Source organism: Mustelus asterias, chromosome 3, assembly GCF_964213995.1.
Source record: "Mustelus asterias chromosome 3, sMusAst1.hap1.1, whole genome shotgun sequence".
Classification (NCBI taxonomy): domain Eukaryota; kingdom Metazoa; phylum Chordata; class Chondrichthyes; order Carcharhiniformes; family Triakidae; genus Mustelus; species Mustelus asterias.
Window position 1 is genome coordinate 5414066 of NC_135803.1, and position 21608 is coordinate 5435673.

The 21608-nt window shown below is 48.3% G+C and overlaps 1 protein-coding gene across 3 annotated transcripts in view; it reads right to left on the bottom strand.

The window, feature by feature from the left end:
* The window catches only part of LOC144486363 (phospholipase D1-like), a 168119-nt gene that overhangs the window by 45475 nt on the left and 101036 nt on the right, over positions 1-21608 (bottom strand). For all 3 annotated transcript variants that reach the window (XM_078204407.1, XM_078204415.1, XM_078204401.1), the window contains 11 exons: positions 21168-21276; positions 20834-20899; positions 18491-18549; positions 15905-15997; positions 13546-13698; positions 10902-11051; positions 9128-9211; positions 7868-7949; positions 6881-6991; positions 5325-5531; positions 4187-4406 (listed from right to left, as the gene is read on the bottom strand). In XM_078204407.1, the coding sequence (XP_078060533.1) occupies positions 4187-4406; positions 5325-5531; positions 6881-6991; positions 7868-7949; positions 9128-9211; positions 10902-11051; positions 13546-13698; positions 15905-15997; positions 18491-18549; positions 20834-20899; positions 21168-21276 (1334 nt within the window). The remainder of the gene's footprint in view (positions 1-4186; positions 4407-5324; positions 5532-6880; positions 6992-7867; positions 7950-9127; positions 9212-10901; positions 11052-13545; positions 13699-15904; positions 15998-18490; positions 18550-20833; positions 20900-21167; positions 21277-21608) is intronic.

Sequence of the window (21608 nt, forward strand, 5' to 3'; positions counted from 1 at the left end):
CACTCCCAACACCCATTTTCCCCTGTGACGGGAGCCTAAAGGTACAGGATGAAAACGAGGCCTGGCCTCTTCTCTCAGTGAGATCTTACTGTTTTAATTGGCAGTTTTCAAGCCTGAATAAAATACTGTTTCTATTCCATTCGGGCAGCACGGTGGCACAGTGGTTGGCGCTGCTGCCTCACAGCGCCAGGGACCTGGATCCAATTCCGGCCTTGGGTCACTGTCTGTGTGGAGTTTGCACGTTCTCCCCGTGTCTGCGTGGGTTTCCTCCGGGTGCTCTGGTTTCCTCCCACAGTCCAAAGATTTGCAGGTAAGGTTAATTGGCCAGGATAAATTATCCTTTAATGTCAGGGCATTGGGAGGGTAACATGTGTGGGGTTACGGGGATAGAATAGAGCTTGGGTGGGATTGTTGCCGGCGAAGGCTCGATGGGCCAATGGCCTCCTCCTGTACTGTAGATTCTATGATTAACCAATCGACACTGAGCTTCAGAAATTTCAGAAAATGGCACTGTTTCACGGTGGGCGGTGGGGGCTCAGTGTCTAACATTCTCTGCCACCGGGTTTGGGGTTCAAATCCCAGTCCAGAGACCTGAGCACAAACTCCAGGCCGACATTCCCAATGCAGAGCCATTACTGGGATTGGCGGGATTGTCGTATGAGGAGAGATTGGGTTCAACTGGTCCTGTATTCACTGGAGTTTAGAATGAGAGGAGATCTGATTGAAACGTATAAAACTCTAATAGGGTCGGACGGACTGGATGCAGGGAGGATGTTCTCCCTGGGTGGGGAATCTAGAGCCAGGGACACAGTCTCAGGATACGGGGTAGACCATTTAGGACTGAGATGAGGAAACATTTCTTCACTCAGAGGGTGGTGAACCTGTGGAATTCGCTACCACACAAGGTCAAGTCACTGAATGTATTCAAGAAAGAGATAGATAATTTTTTTAGATTTTAATGGCATCAAGGGGTGTGGGAGAAAGCGGGAATATGGCATTGGGGATCAGCCATGATCACATTGATTGGTAGAGCGGGCTCAAAGGGCTGAAGAACCTACTCCTGCTCCGAGCTTTTATGTTAAGAGCAAACAGCTGAATCTAACAGTGAGTGGAATTGTCCAACTTCACTCAACACACGCTCGGTCAATGGAACACTCTTTCCAGAAACTATTATGTGGGCCGCACAATAAGTGCTTTCTTTTCCACTTGTCGATTCAGTTGTTTATGCCTGGTGTGAGTGTATAAACATGGACATGCTGTTGAAGCTCACAAAATCAGGCCACTGCAACCCGAACACACTTCCTATCGTTACACATACAAAGGATGAGAGCACGGTGATAAGAAAATTGGTGGCAGGGTAAATAGTGAGGAGGATAGCCTCAGATTACAGGAGGATATAGACGGGCTGGTCAGATGGACTGGTCAGTGGCAAATGGAATTCAATCCTGATCGGTGTGAGGTGATGCACTTGGGCAGGACACACAAGACAAGGGAATACATGATGAATGGCAGGACCCTGGGAAGCACCGAGTATCAGAGGGACCTTGGTGTACATGTACACTGGTCCCTCAAGATAGGACAGGTGGATAAAGTGGTTAAGAAGACAGATAGTATACTTGCCTTTATTAGCCGAGGCATTGAGTTTAAGGGCAGGGAGGTTATGCTGGAACGATATAAATGTTGGTTTGGCCACACCTGGAGCATTGTGGACAGTTCTGGGATCCACATTATAGGAGGGATGTGATAGCACTGGACAGGGTGCAGGGGAGATTTACCAGGATGCTGCCTGGGCTGGAGAGTTTTAGTTATGAAGAGAGATTGGACAGATTGGGGCTGTTTCCCTTGGGGCAGAGGAGACTGAGTGGGGACATGATTGAGGTGTATAAGATTGTGAGGGCTACAGATCGAGTGGAAAGGAAGAAACCTTTCCCCTTGGTGGAGGGATCAATGACCAGGGGGCAGGGATTTAAGTTAAGGGGCAGGAGATTCAGAGGGGATATGAGGAAAAACCTTTTCACCCAGAGGGTGGTGGGAATCTGGAATTCACTGCCTGAAAGGGTGGTGGAGGCAGAGACCCTCATAACATTGAAGCAGTATTTAGATGTGCACTTGTGATGCCAAGGCAGACAAGACTATGGGCAAAGTGCTGGGAATGGGATTAGAATAGTTTGGTGGATTGTCTTTGACTGGGACAGACATGATGGGCTGAAGGGCCTTTTTCTGTGCTGTCGACCTCTATGAGTTCATTTTCATTTGGTCCATTCCCTGTTGGGATTGCACAGACTGTTCTAAGCACAGGGGCTCTGTCCTTAGCCCAGTGCTACAGGAGTGGATCAAACATACGATGCAATTTAATACACTTCAAGAGGAATTATGATGTAGTGGGATTGTCACTGGACTGGTAACCCAGGGGCCTAGGCTAATGCGCCGGGGACACGGGTTTGAATCCTGCAATGGTAGCTGGTGAAACTGAAACACAGTTAATAAATCTGGAATACAAAACAAGTCTCAGTAATGGCGACCATAAAATTATCGATTCAAATCGATTGCTGTTAAAGTCCCGTCTGGAAGGAAATCTGCCGTCCTTACCCGGTCTGGCCTACATGTGACTCCAGACCCACAGACTCTTAACTGCCCTCTGAAATGGCCGAGTGAGACATTCAGTTCAAGGGCAATTAGAGATGGGCAACAAGTACCAGCCAGTGACACTGATACCTCATGAATGAATAAAAATATAGTGAGAGGGCACGGCTGTGAATTAAAAGGACATTTAAGTCAATCTCAGGTATCTGACCTCTCACCTTAACCTTCACAATTACACATAATGATGTGGTGTTGCCTCCTTAGCAGACAATTAGTTGATTGTTGTTCAGCTGATTTATATCTTGAGTGTAAATGGTGCTGTTATATGTTTGCTTTTTGCTGTACTAAATGTGAGATTTAAGCACCTGATGGTATCTGACATTTGGTAAATAACTAATGCTTAAATCTATTTTTTTATCTGGTTGCCCGTCACTCAAGGCTAAGGCGTGGCTCCCCCGGCCTCTGGCTGGTGACCCACAGTCCGGCGTGACGGGGATAACAGCCACCAGGGAGAGTACTTGACGCTGAGGTTGTTGAGGTCATGACTTACTTCCTCATGGCCTTGGCAACCAGAAGACCCTGATTACATTTCCACCGCCCACCCCTCAGGTGTAGGAAATGAGACACTCCCACACCACCACCCCCACTCTGCCCCCTCCCACCCCAGTCTCATGTCACAGAGGGCCCTCACAGCCAATGGCAAGGTTTACTCCAGCCCCTGTGTCTTGGTCACCTTGATGTGGAGATGCCGGCGTTGGACTGCGGTAAACACAGTAAGGAGTCTAACTACACCAGGTTAAAGTCCAACAGGTTTATTAAACAGCCAACTGGCGTTTGCTACCAAATAAACCTGTTGGACTTTAACCTGGTGTTGTTAGACTCCTTCTTGGTCACCTTTGCAGAAAAGGGTCATTGTTGCCCACAAAATGGTTGCCTTGGTTATTTTGAGGCCTCTCCGTTACAGTTCCTGTTCTGTTGGAATAGGACAATGTGTGTTTCAGGATAATCTGAAACCTTCCCCCTCCCTGTCCCCAGTCTGAACTGAACCCTGGCTACACTTTACACCCAACTGCACTATCCAAAAATCAGCCCACAGCTATTAGTCAGTAACCAGCAGCCGGTGAATTGGTTAATTAGCAACAATCATTTGATTTTATTAAATTTGGCGTGCAGCTACTGTAAGTAATTCATGCAGTTTAACACTCTGTACTCTGTCAGTGATTCCTGACACTCACATTTCTGATCAGATTCTCCGGAACGTGGGATATTTATAGGCTAAAGAAAAAGGGCAACAAGTGCTGACAACCACCACCTTCTCCAAAACACCCTCCACCTCACGGACCATCCAAACATGGACACCTTGTCCGTTCTTTCATTCCCACTGGATCAAAGTCCTGGATCTTCCCAACCATCTCGGCTGTGGGTGTACCCACACCACGAGGATTGCAATGGTTCACGAAGGCAGCTCAGCGCCACCTTCTCGAAGCCGCTTAGGGATGGGCAATCAATGCCAGCCTTGCCAGTGATGGCCAATCCTGAAGGACGCCTGCAAAAATAAAAGGCAAGCAGCTTCTACCCGTCCTCACCCCATTGGAGCACTTACCATGTTCGCTGCTGTCGATGCTACTCACGCTATCGCTGTGCTCCAGGTTCTGTCGCTGCAGCTGTTTGACCAGGTTCAGGACTGGAAAGGTCTTCTTCGATTTGCCAATCCCCTTCATCCTGGATGAGTCCACCTCATCTTCCAACTCTGCCCCCTTTCCGAGTGTCATCGTCGCCCTATTCCTCGTGTCTTGCTCTTCCTCACTGGGCGTGCTGAGTGTCTGTGAAGACAGCAATGAAATCCCTGAGTGGCTGACTGTATTAAATGGGGGGGTAAGGATGCCTGGAAGCTCTATGTCAAAGAACAAAGAACAGTACAGCATTGGAACAGGCCCTTCAGCCCTCCAAGCCTGCGCCAATCACGTTTACCTAACTAGACCAATTGCTTGCATCCCTCTATTCCCCGTTTGTTCATATGTCCATCAACATCAGTCCTAAATGTTGCTAAAGTGTCCGCCTCAATCACCTCACTTGGCAGTGCATTCCAGACCCCCACCACCCTCTGTGTAAAAAAACGTCCCCCACACATCTCCACTGAACCTTTCCCCCCTGACCTTGAACTTGTGCCCCCTTGTAATTGCCATTTCTGCCCTGGGAAAAAGCCTCCAACTGTTCACCTATCTATACCTCTCATAATTTTTTAAACTTCAATGTGTTAAAGAAGCCATGATGTGGAGAAGTTGGACTGGGGTGGGCACAGTAAGAAGTCTCACAACACCAGGTTAAAGTCCAACAGGTTTGTTTGGAATCACGAGCTTTCGGAGCGCTGCTCCTTCATCAGGTGTTAAAGAAGGACCAATGGACACTGGGCATCTTGGTGCCAAGTGAATATATTCTGTGGACATTTTAGGAAGCAGTGAATTGGGTAAATATCTTTGGGCTGCAATCCTCGTCCCTCTCTGCCGTGGGTGCTGATAGAGAATGGGCGGGGGGGCATTCACCAGTGAAAGTCTGGTCTCTGCTCACTCCCTAATGTCAATGTGCTTCACCCAATGTGAGTTCACACATTGAGTTCAATACTAAATTCATCCACACACATGGTTGTGCCCATGTTCATTATTCACACACACACACACACACACACACACACACACACACACACACACACACACACACACATACACACACACAGTCCTTACCGTTTGGTTGTTCGTAGTCACGGATGGCGTGCCCACATTCCGTGACACGCTGCCCACGTCAGTCAGCCGGTGCTCATCATCGTCCCATCTACCGTACGCCAAGTCAATGCCACCAACAAATGCAACCGATTGGTCAATGACCACAATCTTCTCGTGGTGTGCCCACAGGTACACAGAGGAGGACACGTGGTCCGGGTGCCTCATCACCTGTGAGAGAAGGAAGGCACGATGACAGGTCAACACACATTCAACCATCTGCTGAACACTGGCCAGGCCGGGGTGGGGGGAATGGAAATGTTTGGAGAAGCTTCAACTTCAGGAGGGAATTCTGGAACTTGGCCAAAGAGCGTTTGGGACTTTGTTAACCGGCACATCCTGATGAAAGTTCCTCAAACCTGCTGTCACTGTCATTCACCAAACCCGGCCCCGTGAATTTGGGGATCAATACAAAACGATGGGCGGGAGGGAAAATTCAACAACACCAACCTACATTTAGCTAGCACCTTTAATGCAGTGAAATATCCCAAGGTGCTTCACAAGAACAATTACCAAGTTAAATTTAACACTGACTCACATGAGGAGATATAATGGCTGGTGACTAACAGCTTGATCAAGGTTTTAAAGAGCGTCTGATTCAAGACAGAGAAGTGGAGAGGCAGAGATGTTTAAGGAGGGAACTCGAGGGCTGAGGGTCCAGGTGACTGCAGAGTTTAGTGGACCTTTCACTTTGATTCTGTCAATGAAAGTGACCTGCATTTTACAATACATTGTAATTACTTGTATAAAACTGAAATGTGATTATGTAAACACATTTCCCCAAAGCGTGACCTCTATCATCTAGAAGGACAAGGGTGCCAGATACATGGAAAGATAAGGAAGGGACATAAAGGTCCTTCCAGCTGTCCGTCCGTCTGTCTCTCTGTCAGCTTAGCGAAGGCACAGGAGTCAAACATGGAGTATAGGAAATGGGGAAAGCAGAAGTGGCAGGAGTTCTTTTTATGCTTCTTGTGGTGGGAGTTGAGTGGGGATGGGGATATGTGGAAAGCCGGTGATGAAGGTGGAAATAGAGAGTCACTCAAGCGGAGGCCAGATTGTACTGCTAGCTCTGACCAATAACCATTCAGCATTGCTTTCGGTGAGAATACAGGATTTCTGTGCAAACCACTTCTTGTCGCCCCCCCCCCGGCCACCACTCCCCCCCCCCCCCACACCCCCACCCCCCCGCCTCTCCCCACCACTCCCATCCCCACCTGATGCCACAGAAAGAAGAGAAAGGAGAATGGTGAGGGTGTGCAACTCGCCACCACAGGGAGTTGTTGAGGTGAATAGTGTAGCTGTGTTTCATGGAAAACTGGATAAACACAAGGGGCAGAAGAAATAGAAGGGTTTGCTGATAGGGGGAGATGATGTAGGGTGGGAGCAGGCTTGGGTGGATGCACCAGTATGGACCAGTCGGGCCGAATGGCCTATTTCTACTCTAGAAATACTCTGTTATACTCAATGTCTTTGATTTGCAAAAGCCGTTGAGAATTTGCTGAGAGTCCAAGGCAACGCACCTTAATGTTGGGATGAAGGCGCATCAGAGTGCGCTTGCTATATTCACTGTTGATGCCGAGGGCAAGCTCCACCTCTTTGTAGAGAATCACAAAAATCTTCACCCCTTGTTGCTGCCGTGAGAGGAAGGAAGGAAAATCGATTCAAACCAGCCTCACGTCAATGATTGCTGAATATCACAAGATACACATGGATCATAGAAACCCTACAGTGTAGAAGAAGGCCATTCAGCCCATCGGGTCTGCACTGAGTGTCTAACAGATCATCAAAACTAGGCCCTCTCCCCTTCGTCCCCTGTAATTAGCTCACTAATCCCCCTAACTCACATGTCTTCGGACACTAAAGGGCAATTTAGCACAGCCAATCCACCTAACCTGCACATCTTTGAGTGTGGGAGGAAACCGGAGCACCCGGAGGAAACCCACGCAGACGCGGGGAGAACGTTCAAATTCCACACAGACAGCGACCCAAGGCTGGAATTAAGCCCGGGTCCCTGTCGCTGTGAGGCAGCAGTGCTAACCCGCTGTGCCACCGTGCCGACCCATACAGCATATTGATGTAGACTGAGGGATTGGCATTGCCCCAGGCCAGCAGGGAGGCCACCCCTGCTCTTTTTCAAAGAAGTAGCCATGGGATCTTTTAGGTTCACTGGGTTTAATGTCCTAACTGAACAACAGCAGCTCTGACAGTGCAGCCCTCCTCCTGTGTGGGCATCAATCTCAACAACGGGCTCAAATCACCGGAATGAACTCAGCATATGACCTTCTGACTAAGTGGACATGGCCCAGTAGAAAAGGCCAGGGAGAAGCTGCCCTGCGCTATGGGAATTCCCCTATCCTGGAATGTGGGTTCAAGGTTCAGGAGGGGAGGGGAAAGAGGCGGATAGTATTCTCACCCCTCCCATGGTCTGTTGTTATGGCAGCTGGAAATGGAGATCCATGGACCCGCCCTACAATGCGCACGTACAGACATGGCAAAGAAGAACTCACAGCTTTGCGTTTGAGTACGTAGTCCAGCCTCCAATGATTCCCTTCCACCACCGGCCTCTTGAGAAAGATTTCTGGACTCAGCCTGATCTCCACCAAGTCAAAAAACAGAAGAGCTTTGAATAGTTACTGACATAGTTCACAACCAACATTCCACCATTAGCCTGGAACATCATCACACAGTAAATATGAGAGAATCATAGAATCCTTACTGCGCAGAAGGAGGCCATCGAATCTGCACTGACTCTCTGAGACCATCCCACTCTATTCCCTTAATGTAACATATTTCAACTAACCTACACATCTTGGGACACCAAGGGTCAATTTACCATGGCCAATTCACCTAACCTGCACATCTTTGGACTGTGGGAGGGAACCGGAGCACCCGGAGGAAACCCACACAGACACAGGGAGAATGTGCAGACTCCACACAATCGCCCAAGGCTGGAATCGAACGCAGGGTCCCAGCGCTGTGAAGCAGCAGTGCTAACCACTGTGCCACCGTGCCGCCAGGAGTATCTTCTCAACCATTTTGCCATCTCTCAAATAACAAAAAAGAACAAAGAACAGTACAGCACAGATACAGGCCCTTTGGCCCTCCAAGCCTGTGCCGATAGTTGTCCTATCTCGACTAACCACCTGTGTCCCTCTACTCCCCGCCTGTTCATGTACCTATCCAAATAAGTCGTTAACGTGTCTGCCTCAACCACCTCACTTGGCAGTACATTCCAGGCCCCCACCACCTTCTGTGTAAAAAAACTTCCCCCGCACATCTCTACTTTCCCCCCTTATCTTGAACTTGTGCCCCCTTGTAATTGTCATTTCTGTCCTGGGAAAAAGCTTCCAAATGTTCACCCTATCGATACCCCTCATAATTTTATAAACTTCTATCAGGTTGTCCCCCAGTCTCCGTCTTTCCAGGGAGAACAATCCTAGTTTATTCAATCTCTCCTCATAGTTAATACCAGGCAACATCCTGGTAAACCTTTTCTGCACTCTCTCCAAAGCCTCCACATCCTTCTGGTAGTGTGGTGACCAGAATTGGACGCAGTATTCCAAATGTGGCCTAACCACGTCTTATACAACTGTAACATAATTTGCCAACTTTTATACTGATGTTTACTCACTGCTGCTTTCTTACAACCTTCACGATACAAAATGAACTCTTCACCAGTGCAAAGACGGAGCTCAGAGTAACAGAGGAGAAATGATCTTTAACCAGTAACATCACATCTCAACTGATTAAAGCGAGGCTGTGCCTACCACCAATCGGTGATGAATACTTCCTCTCTTGCATCTTCCAAAGCATCGGCCAAATCTTCAAAATATCCTTTTGCGTTGACGTACCTGTCAATCAAGAGAGGCACGGATTAAAGGGCACTCATTCATCCAACATTTCCTCAAGACTCAGGCAGACCTGAAACACAGTGAGATGGGGCAAGTGGGAGAGTCAGGAGGGTGACAGGTATGGAGTGGGAGGTAGGGAAGTGGAGGAGAGTGTGGATTGGTGAGAAGGGGAAGGATGGAAGGGTGAATGGTGGGAGGGTGAGGGTGAGGGGGAAAGGGTGAGGGGTGAAAGGTGGGAGGATGAGGGTGGGTGTGTGAAAGATGGGTGGGGGTAGAAGAGTGACATGGTAGGTGAGAGGCAATAGGAGAATGAGGGGTGGGGGAGCGAGTAGTGGGGGAGCGAGGGGTGGGGGAGCGAGGGGTGGGGGAGCCAGGGGTGGGGGAGCCAGGGGTGGGGGAGCCAGGGGTGGGGGAGCCAGGGGTGGGGGAGCCAGGGGTGGGGGAGCCAGGGGTGGGGGAGCCAGGGGTGGGGGAGCCAGGGGTGGGGGAGCCAGGGGTGGGGGAGCCAGGGGTGGGGGAGCCAGGGGTGGGGGAGCGAGGGGTGGGTGAATGAGGGGTGGGTGACTGAGGGGTGGGTGAGTGAGGGGTGAGTGAGGGGTGGGGGAGCGAGGGGTGGGGGAGCGAGGGGTGGGTGAGTGAGTGGGGGTGAGTGAGGGGTGGGTGAGTGAGGGGTGGGTGAGTGAGGGCTGGGTGAGGGGTGGGTGAGGGGTGGGTGAGTGAGGGGGGGTGAGTGAGGGGTGGGTGAGTGAGTGGGGGTGAGTGAGGGGCGGGTGAGTCAGGGGTGGGTGAGTGAGGGGTGGGTGAGTGAGGGGTGGGTGAGTGAGGGGTGGGTGAATGAGGGGTTGGTGAGTGAGGGGTGGGTGAGTGAGGGGTGGGTGAGTGAGGGGTGGGTGAGTGAGGGGTGGGTGAATGAGGGGTTGGTGAGTGAGGGGTGGGTGAGTGAGGGGTGGGTGAGTGGGGGTGCGTGAGTGAGTTGTGCGTGAGTGAGGGGTGCGTGAGTGAGGGGTGCGTGAGTGAGGGGTGCGTGAGTGAGGGGTTGGTGAGTGAGGGGTGGGTGGGTGAGTGAGGGGTGGGTGAGTGAGGGGTGGGTGAGTGAGGGGTGGGTGAATGAGGGGTGGGTGAATGAGGGGTGGGTGAATGAGGGGTGGGTGAGGGGTGAGTGAGTGAGGGGTGGGTGAGTGAGTGAGGGGTGGGAGGGTGAGGGGTGCGTGAGGGGTGGGTGAGTGAGGAGTGGGAGGGTGAGGGGTGCGTGAGGGGTGGGTGAGTGAGTGGGGGTGAGTGAGGGGTGGGAGGGTGAGGGGTGGGTGAGTGAGGGGTGGGTGAGTGAGGGGTGGGTGAGTGAGGGGTGGGAGGTTGAGGGGTGTGTGAGGGGTGGGAGGGTGAGGGGTGTGTGAGGGGTGGGTGAGTGAGTGGGGGTGAGTGAGGGGTGGGAGGTTGAGGGGTGTGTGAAGGGTGGGTGGGTGAGATTTGGCAGAGCGAGAGTTGGGAGGGTGGGACAGGGGGAGTGATGTGTTGGTTGGTGAGAGGCGTTGGAGAGTGAGAGTTGGGCGTGAGATTGATGGCTCGGTGGGATGGGAAGTGGATGAGTGGGACGTGAGGATTTGGTGAACTCTTGCTGTGCTGCTCGAGACTGCAGCATCACAGTGACAGGCAGGACCTGAGAAAGGTCTCACACTCTGTGATTGGTTACCATTTACACAAGGTGTTCTCATGAACGGCACTGAAGGATTTGAACCGCTGATCTTCGAGGAAGACTTTGGCGTGTTTCTGAATGAACTCTTCTATCTCCTGACCCCACCAGCGAGCGTGTCGGTAATTGTTACATTTGATAATCAGAGACCTGGATTGGGACAGAGAGAACAGAATACAATTAATGTCTCAGCATCAGTCACTATTGATCGTCTGACAGTGCGGCGCTCCCTCAGTACCGATCCTCTGACAGTGCGGCACTCCCTCAGTACTGACCCTCTGACAGTGCGGCGCTCCCTCAGTACTGACCCTCTGACAGTGCGGCGCTCCCTCAGTACTGACCCTCTGACAGTGCGGCACTCCCTCAGTACTGACCCTCTGACAGTGCGGCATTCCCTCAGTACTGACCCTCTGACAGTGCGGCACTCCCTCAGTGCTGGATTCATATTGCCAGTTTGAATGTTGAGCTGAGGCTACTCTTACTCCATCCGGCTGGAGCAGCTGAAGATATTCACAGGATAGCTGCAATCACTTAAGACTCCAATCAGCTGACTCTATGCAGTCCAATTTGTGAACTCTTCATTAAATTCTACTAACAAACTCCGCTTGTGTGGCAAATGAGCCAGATTCAATTGTGTGACTTGCTTTCTTTGCACAATTCCCCAGTAAGGATCAAATAATAATGACTTGGTATAAACTCTTCCTGGATTTCACTGAATTGTAATTGAGAATCTGCTCGAAATATTTCCTGATTGCATTCCGAACCGGGCCGGTCATCACAGGTAACCAGTGGAGATTAAAGACTTTCATTTTTCATTTCAATCTTCCATATTGGATCTTGACAGATTTGTAAATTTACACAGTCTGGCCTGATAATTGCCCTTTCCTGTGTCAATGTTTGCATCTCGTATCTGTAAATTAAAAATCACCCAGGGAACCAACCCAGAATATCAGACACGATCACTCAGGCTGACATTGGTCGACATTAACTTTCAGCGAGTCACCTCGTGTAAATACATCGTGTAAATCTCTCACCGACTGATAGGGGCAGAATTGGGAGACTCCTTGCGGCTCACCCAGCGAACACCCCTGCCCACAGTGGGCCTGGAGACAGATCACCCTTGACTCCAACGGCATTCCTTGTGGCTGATGTCGCGGATTGGGAAAAACTTCGGGAGTCAGCTGCAGTAATGATTCTAACTTGAAGACCTTAGTTATTCAGAGAGGTTTCCGTGCGATGTTCTGAATGCATATTCCAGTCAGAGGCTTAACCAGTGTCTTATAAAGATTTACAACAACAGCTTGCATTTATGTACCACCTGTCGAAGAGTGAAACGTCCCAAGGCGATTCACAGGAACGTTGTCTGATGAAATTTGACAGTCACTCGGGGAAACCAGGTTGCTGTGGCAACATGCGTGTTGCAGTCTGGAGCTATGGACCATTAGGGTGGAGGCTCCAGCTTCTTTTCCATCACCTGTCTGACCAGGAACCTCTCCCATTCTTACCGCCCGTCATTGGCACTGTTGGACGGATTGGTTAGTTGATACTCAACCGGTTTGGCCACATTTTGAATGCATCTGCCTTGGTCACCAAGTCTTGTAGTAGGGCTTGAACTCAGAGTTCTGGCTCAGAGACAGGTTTGCTACCCACTGCACTATGACACCTCCAAGGCATTCGGAGAGGTGACCGAACGCTTGGTGAAAGAGGGAGATTTTTGGGTTGGGAGTGTTGTGTCACAAGGCTGCAGCCATTTCGAGGTGTGAGGCAGTCTGGACGGATCAAATGGCCTGTTCCTGCACATCAACTTTCATCCATTTCTGTATCAGCATGACCTCATTTCCTGTGAGTATGACTGGGCTAGAGAAATCAGCCAGGACTCCTGTTCACTCTCTGCCTCTCAGCTGGGACCAGGGTCTGACTTTGCTCGTGCTGCATTAACCATGCAGTTGCCTTCAACTTCAGGAAGTAAAGGTTCAGCCAGACACACACAGCGAGGCTGAAAACAGTTAGGAAAGAATTTAGAACAAAAACAGAAACTGCTGGAAAATCTCAGCCGGTCTGACAGCATCTGTAAAATACAGACCCGCTGAGATTGTCCAGCATTTTCTGTTTTTGTTTCAGATTCCAGCATCCGCCGTATTTTGCTTTTATTTAGGAAAGAATTTATGTTTATCCAGCACTTTACACAACGTGTGGACTTACCAAAGGATTTTACAGTCAACAAGCGCAGTCACTGTTGTGGCGTACGAAATGTGGTTTCCAACTGACACACAAGAATCAACAAACTGCAAAGTGATGATGATTGGATAAGCGATTTTATTGGTGTTGGCCCATGACATTGGGAGAGTTCCCTGGCTCTTTCACTGAGACTGAGCGTGAGAGATACCCCACCCACCTGAGAGGACAGACAGGATCCCCGTTTATCATCTCAGCTGAAAGACAGCGCTTCCAGTGTCGCGTTCCCTCTGTACTGAGCTGGAATATCAGCCTAGATTACACACTCAGCTCTCCAGAGTGGGACATGAGTCTAAATCTTCAGACTCAAAGGTGTGAGTGCTGCTCACTGAGCCACAGTGAACTATCGATGATGATTTGGTGCATTGCCGCAGCGTTTATTCTCAAGCAAAGACGGTTTGTGTCATACCTGGACAGGTTGTCGATTCTGATGCCATATTTAGTCTCCGTATCCTTGGCGCCCAGTTTGATGCTGAATTCTTTGTCCACCAGCAGAACAAAGGTGACGGCTCCTGAGTCTGGCTTCACGTACAAGAGGAATGAATCTTTCACCGCCAACCATCTACAGTGAAAAGCACAGGAACAGCAGTCAGACCGGACAACCTCCAACACCCTCTGTAAAGTGCAACACCCACATTTCAGATGAAAATAAACTCTACAGCCTTGAAAGGAGATAATTAGAGTCATAGACCGTAAGGAACTACAAAAGGTTGTGAATGTAGCCCAATCCATCACGCAAATCAGCCTCCCATCCAATGACTCTGTCTACACTTCCCGTTGCCTCGGCAAAGCAGCATAATTAAGGACCCCACGCACCCCGGACATTCTCTCTTCCACCTTCTTCCTTCGGGAAAAAGATACAAAAGTCTGAGGTCACGGACCAACCAACTCAAGAACAGCTTCTTCCCTGCTGCTGCAGACGTTTGAATGGACCTACCTCGCATTAAGTTGATCTTTCTCTACACCCTAGCTATGGCTGTAACACTACATTCTGTACCCTCTCATTTCCTTCTCTATGAACGGTATGCTTTGTCTGAATAGCGCACAAGAAACAATACTTTTCACTGTATGTTAATACACGTGACAATAATAAATCAAATCAAATCAAAGAGTCATGCAACACGCCAAGAGGCCCTTCAGCCCATTCTGAATGCGCCAGCCACCAAGCACCATCTATTCTAATCCCATTTTCCAGCACTTTCCCGAAGGAACAAACAGTAAAACGAGAAGATAAGAAGAATGGGTTGGCCTGTTTTTCCCTTCTGGGGGGGTCCGTAGCCTTGTCTGCTCGGGCATTTCAAGTGCTCATTTAAATGCTTCTTAAATGTTGTAAGGGTTCCCACTTATACCACCCTTTCAGGCAGTGAGTTCCAGACTCACACCACCCTCTAGGTGAAAAGGTTCTTCCTCAAATCCCCTCTAAATCTCCTGCCCCTTACCTTAAATCTGTGCTCCCTGGTTATTGACACCTCTACAAAGGGGAAAAGTTCCTTCCTATCCACTCTATCTATGTCACTCATAATGTATGCACCTCAATCAGCTCTCCCCTCGGTCTTCTCTGCTCTAAGGAAAACAACCCAAGCCTAGCCAGCCTCTCTGAAACGTTTCAGCCCAGGCAACATCCTGGTGAATCTCCTCTGCACCCTCTCTGGTGCAATCACATCCTTCCTATAGTGTGGTGACCAGAATTGCACACAGTGCTCCAGATGTGGCCTAACCTGCGTTCTGTACAGCTCCATCATAACCTCCCTGCTCTTATATTCTCTGCCTTGGTTAATAAAGGGAAGTATCCCATATGCCGTCTCAACCATCTTATCTACCTATTGTGCTGCCTTCAGGGATCTTTGGACAGGCACCCCAAGGCACCTCATGGAGAAAGACAGCGAGTTGCATAGAATGGACTGACTCATTCTGTTCTCTCCTGTCTCAGTTCAGTTGCCGCTGAAATGTATATCCATATCTTTGTTGCTCCAGATTTGACTAATTCAACCTGCTCCCATTCAGCCTCCCATCTTCCAAATTCCTTGGACTTCAGTTCATCTAGAACTCTGCTACCTGTATCCTAACTCACACCAAATCCCATCCACCCACCACTCCCTCTCCTCACTGACCTACAGGCCAACAATGCTTCAATATTAAAATTCCCAACCTTGTTTCTAAAATTCCTCGGCATCCTTGCCCTCTCCCCTGCCCCTGTGACATCATCCAGCCTGAAAGCTGTCCTCTTCTAATGCCACCCAATTTTAACCGTTCGACCATTGGCTGCCGTGCCCTCAGCTTCCCTGAGCACTGAAATTCTCTCCCTGAACCTTTCCACCTCACTCCACCTTCAAAACTATCCCTATAACCAAGGTTCTATTGCTTTTCATCACATGTGGCTCAATGCGAAGCTTTGCTTGACAATTTCCTCAGTGCAGCACCTTGGGTTTTACTTTATTGAAGGTGCTATATAAATTCAACTTACATTGTGTGATTTCAAGAAGCAATGAGATATCGCTCTTGGGGCTAAAGGGATCAAGGGATATGGGGGAAAGGAGGGATCAGGATATTGAATTTGATGATCAGCCATGATTATAATGAATGGGCAGAGCAGGCTCGAAGGGCCGAATGGCCTACTCCTGCTTCTTGTTTCTATGTAACTTGCTGCTGTTGATCTGGTTAACATTAGCACAAGAGGACCTGTTGAAGCTGCTGTCATAAGAGTCACCGTCCTCTCAACGAGTGTCTCTTTCACCAACAGAAGACAAACGGACGGCAGTGTTACGTACCTCTTGGACCAACGATAACATATTTGACTCCTCCCGCAACAGTTAAGTCCTGGAATTCTGTGACCTCCGGAACGTTTCATGACAAAGCCTTCCCTGAGAAGGAGAAGGAATTCCAATTAATCACAATGATCCACCACATGAGGGAACATCTCCAACATAACACCAGTGGGCTAATTTCATCTTTGGCAGTGGGGGAGACGGGCTGGAACTGGTGGTAACAGATTGGTCCCCCCCTAGAGATGGGAGATGGCAACCCTTGAGGATTGTCCTGGAGACTAATCTCCAGGTCACCGTCCAGAGAAAAACATGGGAGGAATCTAGCCACAGCCAGGAAACAAATGGCCAACAAGAATTATTTTTGAATGTTTTTGTCATTAATTGTAAAAGCATTGGAGAATGGTTAGAAAAACTGTTTGACGAAGGTAAAGACTAGCCAATCAGGTAATGAGGAGTCTATTATCTTTCTGATTGACTACAGGAAGGCGGGACAGCATCAGATGGGCACGTCGGTGAGCCAATGAGAGAAGAGGTGGAGTGTGGGGCAATTGGTGAGAGGATACCATGTGATCAGTCCTCCAGGAATATGTTCATCAGAGTTGGCAACACAAGTTACATATCTGCTCCCATTTCCTACCCTTTAGTTTATTCTTTTATTGACTGTGTTACCAGCTAAGCTGGTATTTATTGCCCATCTACAATTGCCCATGAGAGGTGGTTGTGAGCTGCCTTCTTGAACCGCTGCAATGGTTGTGCTGTTAGGGTGGGAGTTCCAGGATTTTGACCAGTGACAGTGGCGATATATTTCCAAGTCACAATATATTTCCAAGTGGTTTGGAGGGAAACTTCAAGGTGGTGGTGTCCCCAGGTATCTGCTGCTCCTGTCTTCCTAGATGGTAGAGGTCATGGGACATCTGCCCCAGCCAGCTCTGGACAAAGGCAGAGCTATTGGGACTCATCATCTCCAATGTTGTGCCATGACTTTCACATTTATCTGCTCAAAATACAATGGGTTTCAAGCTAGGTCCTTAAAATGCATGGTTAGCTGAATGGCTCAATCTGAAAGCACACTGTTACATGACCGAGACTTGAACTAATTGAACTGCCAGGAGGCAGTGGCGCAGTGGTATTGTTACCAAACTAGTGATCCAGAGACCCAGGGTATTGTTCTGGAGACCCCGGTTCGAATCCCACCATGGCAGATGGTGAAATTTGATTTGAATAAAAATCGTGAATTTAAAGTCTAATGGTGACAATAAAAACCCATCTGGTTCAGTTATGTTCGTCAGGGAAGGAAATCTGCCGTCCTTATGCAATGCGGCCTACATCCAATATCCAGATCCACAGCAATGTGGTTGACACTTAAGTGCCCAGGGCCAGCAAGCCTCTCAGTTCAGGGGCAATTAGGGATGGGGAATAAAGGCTGGCCAGCTACTGATGTCCATATCCCATGAATGAACAGACAAAAACTCTTTCATTATACAGCTTTTGAATTCTGTCTTCAGTTACGGTTTAACCTCAGAAGAGAAGGTCAGACTAACAGCCAGTCTCTGACAACCAAGTCTCCCAAAGCTGGAGCTCCAGTAAGAATCCTGTATTTCACCCACACAGGGAACTAATTCCCAGAATATATTATTGCATCGCCAACTGCCTGAACTGAGTTCCTGGCATCAAGACCGGGCCAGACAAAGTCACCTGAAAGAATCTTCACTGGATCTTCACTTATTGGACTCTGCATTCATGTGAATTCGTGCCAATACCTTTTGATTCTTTTTAACTAACTTGCAATTTGCAACTTCTTTTCCTTTCTTTCTCTGCCTTTCTACATCGTATTCTCATGTGTGTGAATGTGTATCACAATCCATCCCTTGGGTTTTGAATGTGCTAATCCAGAAACTCAGCAAATGTTCTGGGGACCTGGGTTCGAATTTGAATTCATTAAATAATATCTGGAATTAAGAATCTGCTGATGACTATGAAACCATTGTCGATTGTTGTAAAAACCCATCTGGGTCACTAATGTCCTTTAGGGAAGGAAATCTGCCATCCTTACCTGGTCTGGCCAACATGTGACTCCAGAGCCACAGCAATGTGGTTGACTCTCAATTGCCCTCGAGCAACTGGAGATGGGCAATAAATGTTGGCCCAGCCAGCAATGCCCATGTCCCACAATAAATAAATAAAAATAAATAAATCAATCCTTTGCTTCACCTTAAAGAATTTGCTAGGCGTTTGTTTTTAACATTGGGCCTCATAAATGGCGCTTTGGGAATCATAGCAGAGCCCGTCTGAACAAGGAAAAGGAGGAACAAATAAAATAAAAAATGAACACTATAACACTGTAACGCTCTGAGCTAGGCTAGTTAGGCTATCAGGGATGATGGAATAAGGAATGTTTAATAACCTCACAAGAGAAGCTATGGTGAATAATGTGGCACGTTAGATTTTCAAGTAGTGGTCCCACAGACAGTAGACCGAATGGACTTCCTCCGTGCTCAAAGACTCTGTGTAATGTGACCCCAAAATGTGCCAGGAGGAGTGGAAGAGCATTGAAAGAGTAAAATCAAGGACAGACTGATTTTCACTTACAGACCCTTTGGTCCTAAATGATGAATGAATGAGAGTTGGCTGACACCAATGAATTCCATCTGTAGAAAGAAAAGAGGTAACTTGCATTTATATAGAGCCTTTCACATCTGCGGGACACCATTGAAATGTGGTCAGTGTTGGAACATAAGAAATGCAGCAGCCAATTTACTCACAGTAAGATCCCACAAACAACAATGTGATAATGACCCAGATAATCTGCTTTCAATGAGGTTGATTGAGGAGGGAGTGCAGAGAAGGTTCACCAGGTTGATACCGGAGATGAGGGGTATAACTTATGAGGAGAGATTAAACAGATTGGGTCTGTACTCGTTGGAGTTTAGAAGGATGAGGGGTGATCTTATAGAGACATATAAGATAATGAAGGGGCTGGATAGGGTAGAGGTGGAGAGATTCTTTCCACTTAGAAGGGAAACCAGAACTAGAGGGCACAGCCTCAAAATAAGGGGGGGCCGGTTCAGAACAGAGTTGAGGAGGAACTTCTTCTCTCAGAGGGTAGTGAATCTCTGGAATTCTCTGCCCATTGAAGTGGCGGAGGCTTCCTCGTTGAATATGTTTAAATCACAGGTAGATAGTTTTCTGATCGATAAGGGAATTAGGGGATATGGGGAGCAGGCGGGTAAGTGGAACTGATTCGCTTCAGATCAGCCATGATCTTGTTGAATGGCGGGGCAGGCTCGAAGGGCCAGATGGCCTACTCCTGCTCCTATTTCTTATGTTCTTATGAATAGATATTAGCCAGGACAACGTGAATAACTCTCCTGCTCTTTTGTGAAACAGTATCACGGGATCATCTACATTCACCTGAAAAGACAGTAGCGGCTTTGGTCACATCCAAAAGAGAGCTGCTCCAACACTGCAGCACTCCCTCAGCACTGCACTGGAGAATCAGCCTGGGTTCAAACCCTCCCCACCCATCATCCTGCCTTCTGTTATGCTCCATATTCACCGATATACAAAGATATCACTGACTCTCTAAAACTGCGGACGTGCAAGATACAAATATTTTTCCTGTTTACAAGGAGAATTGATTTGATTTAATTTATTATTGTCACATGTATTAGTATGTCACAGAAAGTGGCTGCCTTTGAAAGATATCGAACTGTAAATATCCCCTCAGCCAGTCACACAGTGAAGAATTACACATTCTCTGGGCATTACCTCACACTGACCTTCTGTCTAGCTGAATGGCATTAGAACCCAGGCTACAACATCCCATCCATTGACTCTGTCTACATTTCCCGCTGCCTCGGCAAAGCAGCCAGCAGAATTAAGGACCCCATGCACCCCGGACATTCTCTCTTCCACCTTCTTCTGTCGGGAAAAAGATACAAAAGTCTGAGGACACGTATCAACCGACTCAAGAACAGCTTCTTCCCTGCTGCTGTCAGACTTTTGAATGGACCTACCTTGCATTAAGTTGATCTTTCTCTACACCCCAGCTATGACTGTAACACTACATTCTGCACCCTCTCCTTTCCTTCTCAATGAATGGTATGCTATGTCTGTATAGCACGCAAGAAACAATACTTTTCACTGTACACTGATACATGTGACACTAATAAATCAAATCAAATCAAAAACTTAGGAAGCAACATTTGAACGGCCAGATGCCATGGATTGTTTGCTGGGATTGTCCTGCCCTGTGAGAGTGGGTTTCCCCATGGCAGACACACTGAGCTTATCAAAACATCCATTGACTTCAGCAGGAATGGAAGATCTCACCAGCGGAAATGGCCAGAAAATTTCTGCCTTTGCTTTTAGACCATAAGACCATAAGACATAGGAGCAGAATTAGGCCACTCGGCCCATCGAGTCTGCTCCGCCATTCAATTATGGCTGATATTTTTCTCATCCCCATTCTCCTGCCTTTTCATCATAACCCCTGATCCCCTTATTAATCAAGAACCTATCTATCTCTGTTTTAAACAGATTTGATGTGGAGATGCCAGCGTTGGACTGGGGTAAACACAGTAAGGAGTCTAACAACACCAGGTTAAAGTCCAATGTTGGACTTTAACCTGGTGTTGTTAGACTCCTTACTGTGTTAAACAGATTTAACATTTTAACTTGTGTGCACAAACTATGCTTTAAAATGCAACGCCTTTTAAATCCCCAATTCAATTCTGTGAAATAATGATTAAAAGATCCTGAATCTTGATGGACTGTTGGCAGTAGAAGGTGATTTGTTACTTGAGTGACTGTCAGTATGTGACTATGGAGAAAATCCCTCCCGTTGGAAGAATGCCAAAGGATCCATCATCGCAGCTGACTGGGCCTTGAGTTAACAACTCAATCAACAGACAGGATTGAGAGAGAACTTACTGTGGCATGGTAGTTCCTGTACATGGGCATCTTCAGCAGCTTGGTCAAGTAATCTTCCAGTTGTTTCTGCAGAGGGGGGAAAAGGATTTCAGAAAAGCTGAATAATAAGGAGTCAAGGTGCCCACATTGATGCATTCTGCATAGACCGTGTCTGTCAGAGTACTGGTCAAGGAAGACAAATGATCATCAGGTACAGTAGCAGAATGGTCATGTCCCAGGACGTGGTTCCAGCAACTGCGAATGGAGCTGGCATCAGTACCCATATCTGTAATTGGCACCCCACAGGACTTGTCACCCGTACCTGTACTCAGCTGTGGCATTGCATCACACCTACCCGTCGGCTAGAGATTTGCTCCTCTCTGATTATGTGGTCGGAGGTGCGGGGCAGAGTGGGCATCGTCCTGGGCTCCCCACGTTTCACTGTCTGTCTCCTCACTGTGTAACTGGAAGGAAAAAGACATCATCGTCACAAAAACTACCGCGGGATAACACACTTCAGCCCATCAGAAGTCCCACAGTGCCTGTTCACTCTTCCGGTCTCGGACTTCACCCACCCAATTAATCTCCTCAAGGAAAAGTGGATCAACTTCCATAATCCCAAAAACAGAATCGTGCAGAACCCGAAATTGTTGTGTCAGTGTTTGCGTGCCATTGTAACGTAACGGTGCTCAGCAGAGCAAAGGTTAATGTGGGACTGGAGAGTAGCACTGCCTATGGTGTGATGTATAGAGTCACATGATAATGAACTCAGAGAGAACACCCCTGGAAACCTGCC